A 15,499-nucleotide genomic window follows, 5' to 3' on the forward strand; every position below is an offset into this window, starting at 1 on the left:
TTTATATCTTAAGGTAATGCTTAAACATTTCAAAAATTGCTACCTAGAAATAATAACCCTTTTTCTCTCTAAAATGGTGTCCACATGTATGGAAGAGGTGACTTATATGATGTAATGGCATCAGGGGAGAAGACACTGTCTTAGTGTCTTTACTCTTCCATTTTCTGGACATCTTACTGGCCTCTGATGCAATAGGTAAAAGCTTATGAAATATGTGATCAGGTTTTTCCTAGCCTGATCAGAGTCCAGTAGTTCTCCACTGACTTGGCTTCACCTTAGTTCTCTTGGGTTGGAGAAGAGAATTCTGAGACTTCTGTAAAAATGTCAAACAATCCTGTGTGAGTCAGTTTACAGGTTTAGCACATGCCACTCTACTGAAGGCTCCAGGTAAGCCTACTTATTTCTCATTCATTTCCTATCTGCTTCCCAATCAGCTACCTTCTGAGTCTCCCCTTGGGAGACTATAGGAACTTGTGGGTCCCCTCTGTAGCACACAGGAATAAGAGTAGCCTGGGAAAGCAAACTGCATTACTAAAGTTTACTTTGATGTTACTGTGTCTTAGCTTGAGAGTGTCAGAATCCAATAGGCTGCTCCTCTATCCAGCCTGTATGGGGATACTTCAAAACAATAAAAGATGGGACTACTGCTACATAAACAACTTGAGTGAATTACACCAATATAATGTACAAAAGAAGTCTGATACAAAGAGTATATATACTGTATAACTCCATTTAGATAACACTCCAAAACATGCAAAACTACTCTGTGGCATTGGACATCATGATAGTGGTTGTCTGTTGGAATAGTTGGAGTTTCTGGGAAGCTTGTGGGGTTTACTATCTTTTTCTGGGTCATGGTTAACACAGATGGGTTAGCTTTGTAATAATTAATCTAGCTGTTCACTTATATACTTCCATTTAAAAAGAAGTATGTATTTAAAAAAAAAACAACTAATTTGAAGACTGAGAAAACCAGAGCATTGGCTTTTAAACTTCAGTGAGATTAAGATGACCTGGATTGTAAAATGCAGAGTCCCCAGACTAGCCTCAGAAATTCTGATTCAGGAGTTCCCGTCGTGGTGCAGTGGTTAACGAATCCGACCAGGAACCATGAGGTTGCGGGTTCGGTCCCTGCCCTCGCTCAGTGGGTTGACGATCCGGCGTTGCCGTGAGCTGTGGTGTAGGTTGCAGACGCAGCTCAGATCCCGCGTTGCTGTGGCTCTGGCGTAGGCCAGTGGCTACAGCTCCGATTCAACCCCTATCCTGGGAACCTCCATATGCCGCGGGAGCGGCCCAAGAAATAGCAACAACAACAACAACAACAAAAGACAAAAAAAAAAAAAAAAAAAAAAAATTCTGATTCATTAAGTCTGACTCCAAGAATCTGGATTTTCAACATTTGCCCCAGGTGATTCTGATGCTTGACACTTTAAAAATTTTTGACTTAGTATCTTCAGTTTAAACTATCCTTACTCTCTGAACAGATAGTCAAGTGTAAGAAGTCTGTCATACTGTTATTCAAGCCTGAGTTTATTGGCTCTTAATTGCCAGAAGTAGCATTTCCTCACCAGCTTAATGTTTTCCAAATGTAATGACAGTTATTAAAAAAAAGTTTGTATTGGGGAGTTCCCGTCATGGCTCAGTGGTTAACGAATCCGACTAGGAACCATGAGGTTTGAGGGTTCGATCCCTGGCCTTGCTCAGTGCTTTAAGGATCTGGCATTGCCATGAGCTGTGGTGTAGGCTGCAGACGTGGCTCCGATCCCGAGTTGCTGCGGCTCTGGCGTAGGCTGGTGTCTACAGCTCTGATTTGACCCCTAGCCTGGGAACCTCCATGTGCCGCAGGAGCGGCCCAAAAAATGGCAAAAAAAAAAAAAAAAAAAAAAAAAAAAAGTTTGTATTTTTGGGAGTTCCCATTGTGGCACAGTGGAAATGAATCCAACTAGTATCCGTGAGGATGTGGGTTCAATCCCTAGCCTCGCTTAGTGGGTCAGGGATCCCGAGTTGCTGTGGCTGTGGTGTACTGTCAGCAGCTGTAGCTCCTACTTGACCTCTAGCCTGGGAACTTCCATGTGCTACGAGTGCAGCCTTAAAAAAAAAAAAAAAAAAAAGTTTATGTTTTTTCCTATAGTATGATTTTCTTGCATTCATTGAATTCTGCGGTTTTTCAAATTTGATCAAAAGAAATTTTTTTTTCATTTCCTATTGCATTTTTAACAATACAGAGATAAGACTTTCCTCGGACATACAACTTTTTTTAGTATAAATAATTCTAGCTATATTCAGCATGTAATAATGTAAAAGAAATTTGTAAAAAAAACAAGTCTTCATATTTGCAGAGAATAAAGAGATCTTAAAATGGAAAGAAAGTAAAATCTGAAACAACATTGCAAAGTAAGGTCAATAAAACCTAATAACTAAGGGTAAAATCAAGAATTAGTAAAAATTAGAATAAATGTCAGGATACATAAAGTCACTTGTAGAATTCTTTAGTCTACACAGTTTTGTCGGGTCCATTGTAAACATCTGATAACAGCAAATCTTCAGTAAGTGTTTTCTACAACAGTGAGAGGTCATATTATTTCTAAAATTCCGTTATCGGATTGCAGTAGTTTTCTTTTAATATAATATATAAACACTACTTATCCCCCAAAAATCTGAGATTCATTTCACACATTTTGTTATTAACATGAACTAATGAGTGTGTATTTTTCAAACAATTCCAGATGTTTTAAGATTTTGGTTTTCAGCACAGACCTCAACCTGACAGCAACCATGTGTCCTGGATGATACAAATTCATCTCTCTGAAAGCATGAGAATGGATTTGGTAAGCCATTTAGGTCTTTCTTGGCTCAGTACCTCCACAACATTCCATGAAAATAATGGCTCATATAATTTATTCAGATATTCTTCCCTTTTTATAACTACCGCAGTTATCTGTGCCCACCTCCTCACGCCTACTGCATTTCCCCAGGGAGTATGGAAAGATGGTATTAGGTGCTGAGTATAAGGAAAGACCTGTTAAACTAAACATCATTAAATAGTGATTAGGGAATATTTATCTTAATTGTTTAATATACTAAAGGAATGGATAAGACATGAATTTCTTTGTAATGTTAAATTTTTAGAATAAATTCACAACATTTTTTTTTTTTTTTTTTTTGCTCTTTAGGGACGCACTTATGGCATAGGGAAGTTCCCTGGCTAGGGGTCAAATCAGAGCTACAGCTGTTGGCCTACACCACAGCCACAGCTACGTGGGATCCGAGCCTCATCTGGAACCTACACCACAGCTCGCAGCAGTGCCTGATTCTTAACCCATTCACTGAGTGAGGCCAGGGATCTAACCCAAGTCCTCATGGTTACTAGTTGGGTTTGTTACCGCTGAGGCACAATGGAAACTCCTCACAATACTTTAAATGAAGGCTAATACTTTGACAACTATAAAGCTGACAGCTACCTTTATTCCACCTCCTAACTCTCAACATTTAGAGATAGATGTTTTTTTCTTTTAGACTGCAGAACCTAAAGTAACCTCTTTAAATTGTCCACATATTTTTCCTCACATTTTGCCCTAGCTTTAATAATAATAAATAGTTCAAATTAAGCACTTGTCATATGTATAAATTAATAGATTTGTGAACACAGGTCTGTAATTGAAGAATTATAATGTCTGTTTGCCTCTTCATATAAATCTTGATTTGAAAACAAGATTGGCCATAGATAACAGGAGTTATTTCCCATCAAATCATTAAATGTTACCGGCATCCTCCCAAAGAAAGAATTACCTTTAAAGGTTCATTGGATAGTTCCCACTGTGGTGCAAAGGGATCAGCGGCATCTCCACAGCGCCAGGACACAGGTTTGATCCCCTGTCCAGCACAGTGGGTTAAAGGACATTCTGCAGCATAGGTCACAACTGTGGCTCAGATCTGATCCCTGGCCCAGGAGCTCCATATGCCTCAGGGCAGCCAAAAAAGAAAAAAAAAAAAAAAGTTAACTGGCAGCACTGACTTGTGTGGAAAATACACATCTATATGTATTTGTATATGTGTGTGTTTAATATGTATTTGCCTGTATTTGTGAAATTGTATCAACAACCATCTTAAAATACCTGATATAATTTAGTTTTTCAACTTCTAAACTATTTGAAGTTCCCTGGGATTTTGGCACCTGAAATCTTTTTATAACTTCGTGACAACTTTCAGTTAGGATACCTATTATGACCTTTCTATTTGGTAATATTTTCTTTATAAAAAGAAATACAGTTCCTCAATTTCCTTCTCCAGGCATTCAAATTTTAGTCCCAAGTTTATAATTTTTGTTTTAAATTATTCAGTTCACAACGGACAGTTACTCAAACTTTAATATCTCTTTTACCTAACTAATGAAAGTAACTTGTTCTAATTTATGAAAGAAAAATTTTAATAGACAATAAAATATTAATTTCTGTGAAAGTAATAAGACAAATGTGTAAAAATTATTTTAAAGCTTGTTTTTCATAGATGTTGACCTATGGGTACAAGACTAAAACCTGCATTAGATGATTGGCTGCAAGCTTCTCCATAACCAGGTATCCAGTAGTAATGCCTTTTAAGGCCATTGGAGACTTCTGCAAGGTACACATGTCCATCCACTACAAATGGCTCCACATCTGTATTGTCAGGTTTTAGATGGCCCATGTGAATTAAGTCTGAGTATGCCTAGGATTTTTAAGAAAAACTATCGTTAAGAAAATAGTTTATTTTGCAGTGGGAAAATAAAAAAAAAAAAAGAAAATAGTTTATTTTGGAGTTCCCATTATGGCGCAGCTGAAGCAAATTTTATTAGTATCCATGAGGATGCAGGTTTGCTCCCTGGCAACACGGGGATCTGGTGTTGCCATGAGCTGTGGTGTAGGTTGCAGATGTGGCTCGGATCTGGCATTGCTGTGGCTGTAGCATAGGCCGGAAACTGTAGCTCTGATTCAACCCCTAGCCTAGGAACTTCCGTGTACTGCAGATTTGGCCCTAAAAAAAAAAGTTTATTTTACAGTGCTTAAACGTATTTCAATATTCAAATTAGCTGTGATAATTTATAGTTTGAAATAAATATTCTGAATAACACTACCGAATTTTAATATTTTCTGGGTATTGTAGTTTTTTGTATTCATGTAACTCCATACGATGTAATTATAATCTTGCAAAACTTATTTCTAAGTTTAACATTATTATGCATGTTTTATTTCTTTCTTCTTTTAGGGCCACACCTGCAGCATATGGAAGTTCCCAGGCTAGGGGTTGAGTCCAAGCTGCAGCTGCTGACCTATGCCACAGCCACAGCAATGCCAGATCCTTAACCTACTGAGCCAGGCCAGGAATCCTGCATCCTCATGGATACTAGTTGGATTTCTTAAACCCATTGAGTCACAACAGGAACTCCCAGGCATGGGAGTTTTCTTATTTTATGACTCCCAGAGATAAAATTCTGTGTATTACCAATTTTGTGGACCAAAGGTCTCATGGTAAAACTTTCAAGTCCCAAGATGACCCAAATGAGGATGGCAGGCTGTTGTATATGCCCTTGAAGATTTTATGATAGCCAGTGATCCATTTTTCAGAAAAAATAATCACAGAAAAATAAGCAATTTGGCATACAATTCATGGACTCCCTGAAGATTTAGGCTGAAGGAGGCCATTCCCATAGTGTTAGATGCTGGCCTGGCTGGACACCTAATTATTTCTTTATTGTATAATTTTCTTTGCATATCTCTTGTGAATCATTGATACCTACATAAAGGTATCATACAAACTTGTTAAACTCATTTGTAATAAGATTGTAATTAGAGAAAGGCACAAGTTAGACTGGCTGCTTTGTGCTTTAGCTTGTCATTATTATTTTCAAGCTCAAGTTAGCTTCTAGTGTATAGAATATGGATATGATATTTTTCTGAAATCAAGTTTTTTTTTTTTTTTTTTGGCCATACCTGCAGCCTGTGGAAGTTCCTGGGCAAGGGATCAAACCCAAGCCACAGCAGCGACCCAGGCTGCTACAGTGACAAGGCTGTATCCTTAACCCACTGTGCCATGGAGAATATCAAGAAGTTTTTGTTTTTATTTTAAATTTACATTGTATTAGTCTTTTTAGTGGTGGAATTCTGGTTAGTCTTTTGGCAATTTTTGAGAATTTTAACATCTTATTTTTCTCTCCATTCTTTACAAATGAAAACTATTTGTTACTGTGCTTTTTGGGTTTTTGAAGGTAATATCATGGGTTCTCTATTTACATATGCAACATACCAAATATTTTGACAGCTTGTGCAACATACCAAATATTTTGACAGCTTGTACTATCTCTCCAAATTCTGTGTCTTGGTTTAATTATTGGGTAGCAAATTGGAGACTATGCCACCTCAAATTTAAAGTAAGTCAACATTTGTGGTTTAAAAAACTTTGGAGGAGGAGTTCCCATCATGGCTCAGTGGTTAACAAATCCGACTAGGAACCATGAGGTTTTGGGTTTGATCCCTGGCCTTGCTCAGTGGGTTGGGGATCGGCGTTGCCATCAGCTGTGGTTGCAGATGCGGCTCGGATCCTGCTTTGCTGTGGCTCTGGTGTAGGCCGGCGGCTGCAGCTACAATTGGACTCCTAGCCTGGGAACCTCCATGTGCCGCAGGAGCGGCCCTAGAAAAGGCAAAAAGACAAAAAAACAAACAACAAAAAAAAAAACTTTGGAGGAATTGACTCTCTGTAATTCACTGATCTTTATACTAATATGTAATGTTTGCTATCTTATGGGATTTCAACCACAAAGCTTCCCAGTAGCTAATTTTTAGGACTTCTGTTAAAATTTATTAAAACTGCAGTGTCTCTCTATACTTTGTAATCACATCTAAGGCACCTGTAAATAATGTCTGATGTCACAGGCCTCAGTGAAGAAACTTACCACACATGTAGCTTCATCAAATTTGTTTCCCCAAATGTAGATATTAGAGAATGTGGGGTTTCTTTTCACTGACTGTGAAAGTGCAACAAGTCCTTCTCCCTCTATGTTGTTGCTTACCACTGACAACCTATGGAAAACCAAAAATAATAACCCTAGAAACTTTAATAGTTCCACAAAGAGAATGCATATAGCTGGCAACAGCATTTATTATACACATCTTATTGTGTTAAGTCTTAGCATTAAATATGATGTTTTCTTATTTTAAAGTTTTGTTCATATCAAATGATGATTTTTCTGTTAGAATTCGGGATAAATAATATAGGCAGTAAGAATTTTCTCATTTGGAGTTCCCGTCGTGGCGCAGTGGTTAACGATTCCGACTAGAAACCATGAGGCTGCGGGTTCGTTCCCTGACCTTGCTCAGTGGGTTAAGGACCCAGCATTGCTGTGACTGTGGTGTAGGTTGCAAACGCGGCTGGATCCCGAGTTGCTGTGGCTCTGGAGTAGGCCGGCGGCTACAGTTCCGATTGGACCCCTAGCCTGGGAACCTCCATATGCCGTGGGAGCAGCCCTAGAAAAGGCAAAAAGACAAAAGAAAAAAAAAATTTCCTATTAATCTTAAGCAATCATAACTAGAATCAATCTAATTTTTAAGACATTATTTCTGAAAAACAAAAAATTAGATGTTTCATGTAACTTAGTGTGTTGATTTAGAAAATGAGTTTTCATATTTGATCATTAATCTTAAAGAGTTAAGAGGTTTGAGATAAGTATCCTAAAAAATTTAAGTTTCTCTGTTATTTTGATTATAAAAACATACTAACGCTTTAAGAGTCCTGTTGTGTGCAGCAAGAGTGTCACTGAGATAGTTTGCTCCTGCGTTTTCTATTCTGTTAAAAGAAAGATCTATTACTTCCAGGGTAGTATTGCTTTTCAGTATATCGGCCAAACACGCCATTCCATCCTGAGTTATTTTATTGCTGGGGAAGGAAAAATATGTAGTTATATTTGAAAATATGAAGTATTGATTTTTTATTCATAGATAGCATGCTTAAAAACTTATGATAAACAGTACTTACTATTTTAGTTAAGATTTATTTTAATCATTCAGTTTGCAAAAAATTTAATGAAAATATTGCCATTAAAATGTTGTTTCTATTCTGGTTTACATATTTAAATTGCTCATTCAAATTATTATGAGATGGTATTTGGTATAAACTAAATACCAAGGCTCAGGATAAAAAACTGACAACAATGGTTACATTTTCTAATCTTTAGAATTAGTGTCTTAACAACGAATCCTATGTAGTATGAGTGTTTACATTGATTATTCCAGTGATTTAATTCCTGTATTAATACATAAATTATCACTTACCAGCTTATATCAAGGTAGCGTAGGCATCTGTTCAGATACAGTGCATCACATAAGTGTTTCATACCAGAATTTTTTATATCATGCTTAGACAGGTGTAGTTCAACAAGGCACTGATTTTCTTTCAACATGTGGGCTAGATGAACTGTGGACTCTTCCTAAAAATAGATAAAATTTTTTTCTAAAATATAATTTTGGGAGTTCCTGTTATGGCTCAGCAATAACAAACCCAACTATATCCATGAGGATTCAGGTTCAATCCTTGGCCTTGCTCAGTGGGTTAAGGGTTCAGCATGGCTGCAAGCTGTAGTGTAAATTACAGATGCAGCTTAGATCCCATGTTGGATCCCACAGATGTGGCTGTGGTGTAGGCCAGCAGCTGCAGCTTCAATTTGACCCCTAGTCTGGGAACTTTCTTATGCCGCACCTAAATAAAATAAAATTTTGAAGCAAGACATGTTTATTACAAACATGCTAAGTTATTTAAATTAGTTTTAAAAGATTACCATCAGACTATTAGTCTACAATTTGCATTTGTTTGGCATGGCTTTTTAAAAATCATTTTGCCACAAATGCTATCTTTACCTTCTTAGAAACAGGCAGCAAGCACTTGTAAAAAATGCAGTGACTGAGTGATATAAATGAGGCTGGTTAAAAAAATCATAATCATCATTTAAAAAGCAACAATTATTCTAGAAGGAAAAAAAAAATCAAAACAGTTGGTCCCATGATGTCTTGAGCACATAAGCTCCCTTACTGCTGCTCTCTCAAGAGGCTTTCCCGCATTTACATATGTTCCCAAACTTTGCTCTTCATTTCCACTTTCTGTAGTTTTTACACAAAATACAGAGACATTTCCCAATCATGATTCTATATTTAAAATGCACTCATTAACCCTATGATATATCCAATCCTCCCTTTGTAATCATCCCAAATTTCTAAATAGATCTTACTCTTGTTTTCTGGTCACTGGAAAGCTTTTTTCTTTAAATTTCAAAATCTAGCTGCTTCCAGGCAAAAACTATGTAATCTCAGAGGATCTGAATATCAACCACTTTAAATTTTTAACAAAATCAAAGCATGTCTTAAAATGAATGTACCAAAGTATTTTATGTTAAGGAGTCCTGCTTCGTGATTGCTATTTTTTAAAATAAGTTTTATAATAGTCACTGGAAATGTTGCTCATGGATGGCTATATATGCTCTAATTATGTAAAAGTACTTTGAGAAAAAAATAAATCACTTAGCAAGAGCAGATAGTACATGAGCTTTGTAATAAAACTGTCCAAATGCTAGCTTTACCTTGTACTAGCTATATCACTTTGGGCAAATTATTTCATCTAGCTGAGTCTCAGTTCCCTTTTCTATATAAAATAGGTGAAATTTTATTCTTTCACAGAATTAATGAAAATACCTCACACAAAATTGTTATATAGAAAACTACAAAGCATTTTTTATTTTTCATTATCCTGTAATACTGTGATTTAAGTTATTGCTTTGACACTGAAAATATATATCCAGAGTGAAGCTGTAGTCTGAGATCTTAAGTGCAAACTGTTCTGCATGGTGCCTGGAATAGAAGACATACTCAGTACAGATCTGAGTTATATGCCTTGATTGCATTTTTAGGTCAGGAAGTGTGAAAGAGGGACCACCCTTATTAAGGGAAAGAAAGTAGTATCAGAAACAGTAAAGGGATTTGGGGTTTTGTGATGTTTTTTGGTTTGTTTTGTTGTTGTTGTTTTGTTTTTTGGGTTTTTTTTTTTTTAGTTCCATTCATTGAGTTTGTGGCCTAGGTTGCCTAGGGTGGCACCTAGCAACCGTGCTTTTCCAAATTCCCCAGATAATAAACCCTTAACTGAAGATAGGTTTACTGGCTTCTATTTAGGAACAACAAAGGATAAGGAAGCACAAGAGGCTTCTACTCCACAACCACTTAAGAGAATAGTAATGTCAAGGATAGAGAGGGTGGTGGCTGCCTTGGAGAGGAATAGAATGCAGGCTAGAGTTTAGCTGACTACCCAGAAGCACCAGGCTGAGAGCAGATCTCTGGGCTTTTAATAACTATCCTCAGATGGATTTGGGAATAAAGACACCACTCACCATACTTAAAAGAGGAAGTGTGCTTCTAATGTAATTTCATATAATTTAACATACTTACTTCCTCAGAGCTTTAATCCAGAGAATTCTGGTTTAGGCTTTAAATCTCCTCACATGCCCTCAACTTGAGAAGCTGCCCTGCCACCCATCCCCCTGCATTGATTTTGAGGTCTTTCCTCCTGCCACCAAGGCAACCTGAGCATATCACTCTCCAGACTTGTCAATCTCCCTCCAAGTAGACTGAAAATAAGCTCCTTGAAAACAAGGGCTGTGTGCTTTGACTTATTATTTCTGGCACCAGCATTGTGTCTCATTTAGGTTTGCATTCAAATATTTATTGAGTGAAGAATCAAAAAAACAATTTACTGAATGTTTACTTTGAGCCAGGTATTTTGCTGGTCTTTAAAATAGGTTCTTCTGTTTGAGGATTCTGGGTCTTTTTGAGCAGATTAAATTTATATACATGAAGCAATTAACATGATCTAAAATTCCAAAAATTTTGGTACAGAGAAGTACAGAAGTAATTCAAAGGGAGAGATCTATGTAGACAAAGAATGCAAAATATACTTATGAATATGAAAAATAATTTTAAAATATGGTTAATTTTCAGTTACTCATACTAATGGGGAATGGTTTGTTTAGACCAATAGTAAAATGAATTCTTTTTTTTAGGGCGGCACCTGTGGCATATGGAACTTCCCAGGCTAGGGGTCGAATCAGAGCTGCAGCTGCCAGCCTGCACAATAGCTATAGCAACACAGGATCTGAGCCACGTCTGTGACCTATACCAGAGCTCACAGCAACACCAGATCCTTAACCCACTGAGTAAAGCCAGGGATCGAACCCGCATCCTCATGGATACTAGTTGGGTTCCTCACCTGCTGAGCCACAGTGGGAACTCCCCAAATGAGTTCTTATTCCTAGTGTTTTGCTGATAAGAAAGCCACCTAAAAGAATGTTAAGGAGCAAGGAGAACCTCTGAAAGAAGGAACCATGTTTTTATCATCTTCCTGTCTCTAGCATGCAGCTTACCTGTAGGATCAAGTCCAGACCTCCCAGACTGCTATTCATATGCAATTTGCCCTTATTATTCATGATTTCAGAGATGTAATGGTTCATCACATCAATATTGCCTTTTCTTTTTGCCACACCTACAGAATATGAAAGTTCCCAGGTCAGGGACTGAACTGTGCCACAGCTGTAACCAGAGCCACAGCAGTGACAACTCCCAATCCTTAACCTGCTGAGCCACAAGGGAACTCTCCTCTAGCCTTTAAAACTTTAATCATTTATGATTCTTCTTGAGCACTCTGCCCTTCACAGATTTCTCACTAAGAATGTATTTATAAGAAAAAAAGACAACATACTTACTGTTTAAATAAGCATCATCTAAAACCATATTTATAAAACTTATCTAGAATTTAAATTTTTCCTTTCAATTTTTTCTTCGTAAACAGTAGTTTACAATTTTTTTTTTTTTTTTGTCTTTTGTCTTTTTGTTGTTGTTGTTGTTGTTGTTGCTATTTCTTGGGCCGCTCCCGCGGCATATGGAGGTTCCCAGGCTAGGGGTCCAATCAGAGCTGTAGCCACCAGCCTACGCCAGAGCCACAGCAACGCCAGATCCGAGCCGCGTCTGCAACCTACACCACAGCTCACGGCAACGCCGGATCGTTAACCCACTGAGCAAGGGCAGGGACCGAACCCGCAACCTCATGGTTCCTAGTCGGATTCGTTAACCACTGCGCCACGACGGGAACTCCTTTTTTGTCTTTTTGCCTTTTTTCTAGGGCCCGAGGCATATGGAGGTTCCCAGGCTAGGGGTCTAATCGGAGCTGTAGCGACTGGTCTATGCCAGAGCCACACAACGCGGGATTGGAGCCACATCTGCGACCTACACCACAGCTCACCGCAACACTGGACCCTTAACCCACTGAGCAAGGCCAGGGGTCGAACCCACAACCTCATGATTCCTAGTTGGATTCGTTAACCACTGCGCTACAACAGGAACTCCAACAATTCTAAAAATATAATGCATTCATGAAGCTTGACATAACCCTCAGTAGATGGTACCTTTGTTTTATTCACGTACAGCATTATTAATAGCCACTTTGAATACATACCTGTTCACCATACAGTATAGGTCGGTTTATGTTTAATCCCTTAATTGTTTGGTTTTGAGTTAGGACTGTAGCAAATGCTATCACACTTTGCATCCCCTAAAAACAGATAAATTTATTAAGAAAACTGACAAAGTATATAAATTAATCTCTAATTCTTTAATATCAGTAATCTGGATCCTGATAAATCAAAATTGTGTTTTTTTTAAATTATTTATTTTTGCTTTTTAGGGCTGCATCCACGGTATATGGAGATTTCCAGGCTAGGGGTTGAATCAGAGCTGTAGCTGCCAGCCTACACTACAGCCACAGCAAAGCCAGATCCGAGCCACAACTGCAACCTACATCATAGCTCATGGCAACGCTGGATCCTTAGCCCACTGAGGGAGGTCGGGGATCAAACCTTTGTCCTCCTGGTTCCTAGTCAGGTTTGTTAACCACGGAGCCACAATGGGAACTCCTCATAGTTGTGTTTTTTAAAAACATAATTTAATTTTCTGCTCTTTGAATTGTAGGTTGATCAAATTTAGAAATGAATTGTTACTGTGTTATAGTCCCCCCCACCCCCGCACTGCCCTAAAATCTGTAACATGCATGCAGAGTTTCTTAAAGTTCCAGTATTCATTTCCTCTGAGTTTACCTCTAGGTTTGCTCCTAAACCCTCAAGGTTCTATATGATGTGGACACACAAGTGGATTCCAGCTAGGGCTCTATACTACTTCTAATATATATCCTTAAGCAAGCTTTATTTTACTTTCATATAGTACTTTTAGTATGTGTGTGGCAGGAAAGGGTTACTAATCACATTTTTCACAGCTCCCGTAGGCTGCCCTCTCTACCTTGTTGAAAGAATCTAATCCTCCCCCATTTCTTTGATGGACACACAACTAGTTGTTATGCCAGAGATCTGGGGCTTCCTCCCACTCTGTCAGTCCTCTTACCCTCCTGTCAGCTGATCACCAAGTCTTACAGATTCTGCATCTAAAAGATGTCTCAAATTAGTCCATCTTTGCAGGTTCTACCCCAGCCCCATTCCTCATCACCCACCTGAATTGCAGAAACTTCCTAAGTGGTCATTGGGCTTTCTCTTGCTACCATCTAATTCCCCACAGAAAAACCAGAGTGATCTTTTACAAGCACCAATCATCATGTCACACCCGTCAACTTAAAGCCTTTCCATGATTTGCATTTAACCCCCTTTGTCTAGATATTCTGGCATTTCAGTTCTTGAAATCTACCAGACTCAGCATTTCAACATTCATGTATCCCCCTTCATGATTTTTTTGGCCATATCTGAGTATCAGTTTTACTATTTATCTAGTATGTTTCCATTAAATCAACTCACTTTTTCACCTATATTTTAAAACTCTTCACTATGATAAATGGAAAACCATTAATTCCTTGAAATAAATAGAAAGCATTTGCTAAAATAAATATACATGAGTGTTTTAAAAAATTACCTCAATCTGTCAGTAATACTACCCATACCACACTTGGAGAAGCACTATCTTAGAGTCTGTGTGTTCTGGACACCCTCCCTGGAATGTTCTGCCAGGGACCCTCTCCAAGGCAGCAGTTTCTCATTCCTCGTGACTCCTAAGTATTACCTCCTCAGGTCCTAGGGCAACCATCCTACCATGCATATTACCTCCTCCCCATTATCAGAGTACTTTGTCATCTTTGTAGCACTTTTCTCTAATTGACTACTGATACTTTCCCATTTAAAATAGAACCTTTATAAGGGCAGAGACCGTATGTAATGCACTTTTGTATCCTTAGAATCTAGGGTTGTGACTGGTGGCCCTTAAAGGCCCAAGGGTCAACTGTGTGCCTTCATATATCATGGATTCAAACAACCTTGAATTATGTAGCAATTGAAGTAGTATTTATTATTGAAAAAAAACTACATATAAGGACCCCAATGCTTCAAACCCATATTGTCGAGTCAACTGTATATTGAATTAATGCTTTCCCAAAATCATACTGGCTGCTTCTACCCTCTTCTTAAGTTTTAGAGCCTATTACCCCCAAGAGCATCCTTGGCCTATCTTATTGTTTTCCTATCCCAGTAATTTTGTATTAACCTATTAAATTATAGGTTCCCAACAGTAGGTATGAAGGTTTGAAGGCATTTTTGAGAAAATGAAGCCTGGAATTTGAAGACATACAAAACCACACACTTCTCATCAGGCCAGATGAAGGTTCAGAGCAGCTTTTAGCATCATCTTAGGTTTTAAAGCTATAATGTAACTACTCATGGCAAAATGTTTCCATAAGTAAAATACGTATATTATACAAATGAAGTAGTATTTGTTTAATTAAAATGAATACAGTCATCTTTAGAAAATCCTGTACATATTAAGAAGGGTAATAGATGGAACTTAGGAAGTTTTTTTTGTTTTGTTTTGTTTTGTTTTTTTTTTTTTTTGGCTGAGCATGCAGCATGCAGAAGTTCCCGGGCCAGGAATCAAACCCACACAACAGCAGCAATGTTATAAGCTGATTTTTGTTTTTAAAAAAGATTTTTCTCTGATATTAGACAAGCTTAATCATTCATAAGACTGTCATTTACCTAGTATCTAACAATCCTCTGTGCGTTTCCAGGGAGAATGATCCTGTATCGGGCTGAATATCTCATAAACAATTTACTCACCAGATCACAGTCACCCAGATCTAATTTCTCTAAGGATGAATTAATTTGTAGCATTGTAGCAAAAAACATTCCACCTTTATTTTTGATCTTGTTTCCAGTCATTCTTAGGTGTTTCAGAGTTGTATTCTTCTGAAAAGGAAAAGAAGCAAAACTTGGTTAAAATTTTAACCCAATTTTAATTCTCTTTAGATTACCTGAGTTAGAAGACTATTTACAGACTCATCAATTTTTCATGGAGATAGAACAGGATATATTCCTTGAAGGTAATATTCAATTTCCTATTATAGATAGAAATCTAGTTTAATAATTTACTAAAAAGAATGCCCAGGAAAT

General features: G+C 37.7%; 1 protein-coding gene across 1 annotated transcript in view; it reads right to left on the reverse strand.

The window, feature by feature from the left end:
* Nucleotides 1–2,473: 2,473 nt before the first annotated feature.
* LRRC34 (leucine rich repeat containing 34) overlaps nt 2,474–15,499 on the reverse strand; it is a 29,268-nt gene continuing 16,242 nt past the window's right edge. The window contains exons 6-11 of the mRNA XM_021069763.2: nt 15,167–15,295; nt 12,517–12,612; nt 8,301–8,455; nt 7,750–7,905; nt 6,926–7,052; nt 2,474–4,704 (exon numbers count right to left, since the gene is read on the reverse strand). Of these exons, the coding sequence (XP_020925422.2) occupies nt 4,501–4,704; nt 6,926–7,052; nt 7,750–7,905; nt 8,301–8,455; nt 12,517–12,612; nt 15,167–15,295 (867 nt within the window). The 3' untranslated portion in view covers nt 2,474–4,500. The remainder of the gene's footprint in view (nt 4,705–6,925; nt 7,053–7,749; nt 7,906–8,300; nt 8,456–12,516; nt 12,613–15,166; nt 15,296–15,499) is intronic.

Source organism: Sus scrofa, chromosome 13 (genome assembly GCF_054392235.1).
Source record: "Sus scrofa isolate SSC_HxYL_T2T_F1_AM1 chromosome 13, Sscrofa_HxYL_maternal_Yorkshire_Landrace_v2.0, whole genome shotgun sequence".
NCBI lineage: Eukaryota > Metazoa > Chordata > Mammalia > Artiodactyla > Suidae > Sus > Sus scrofa.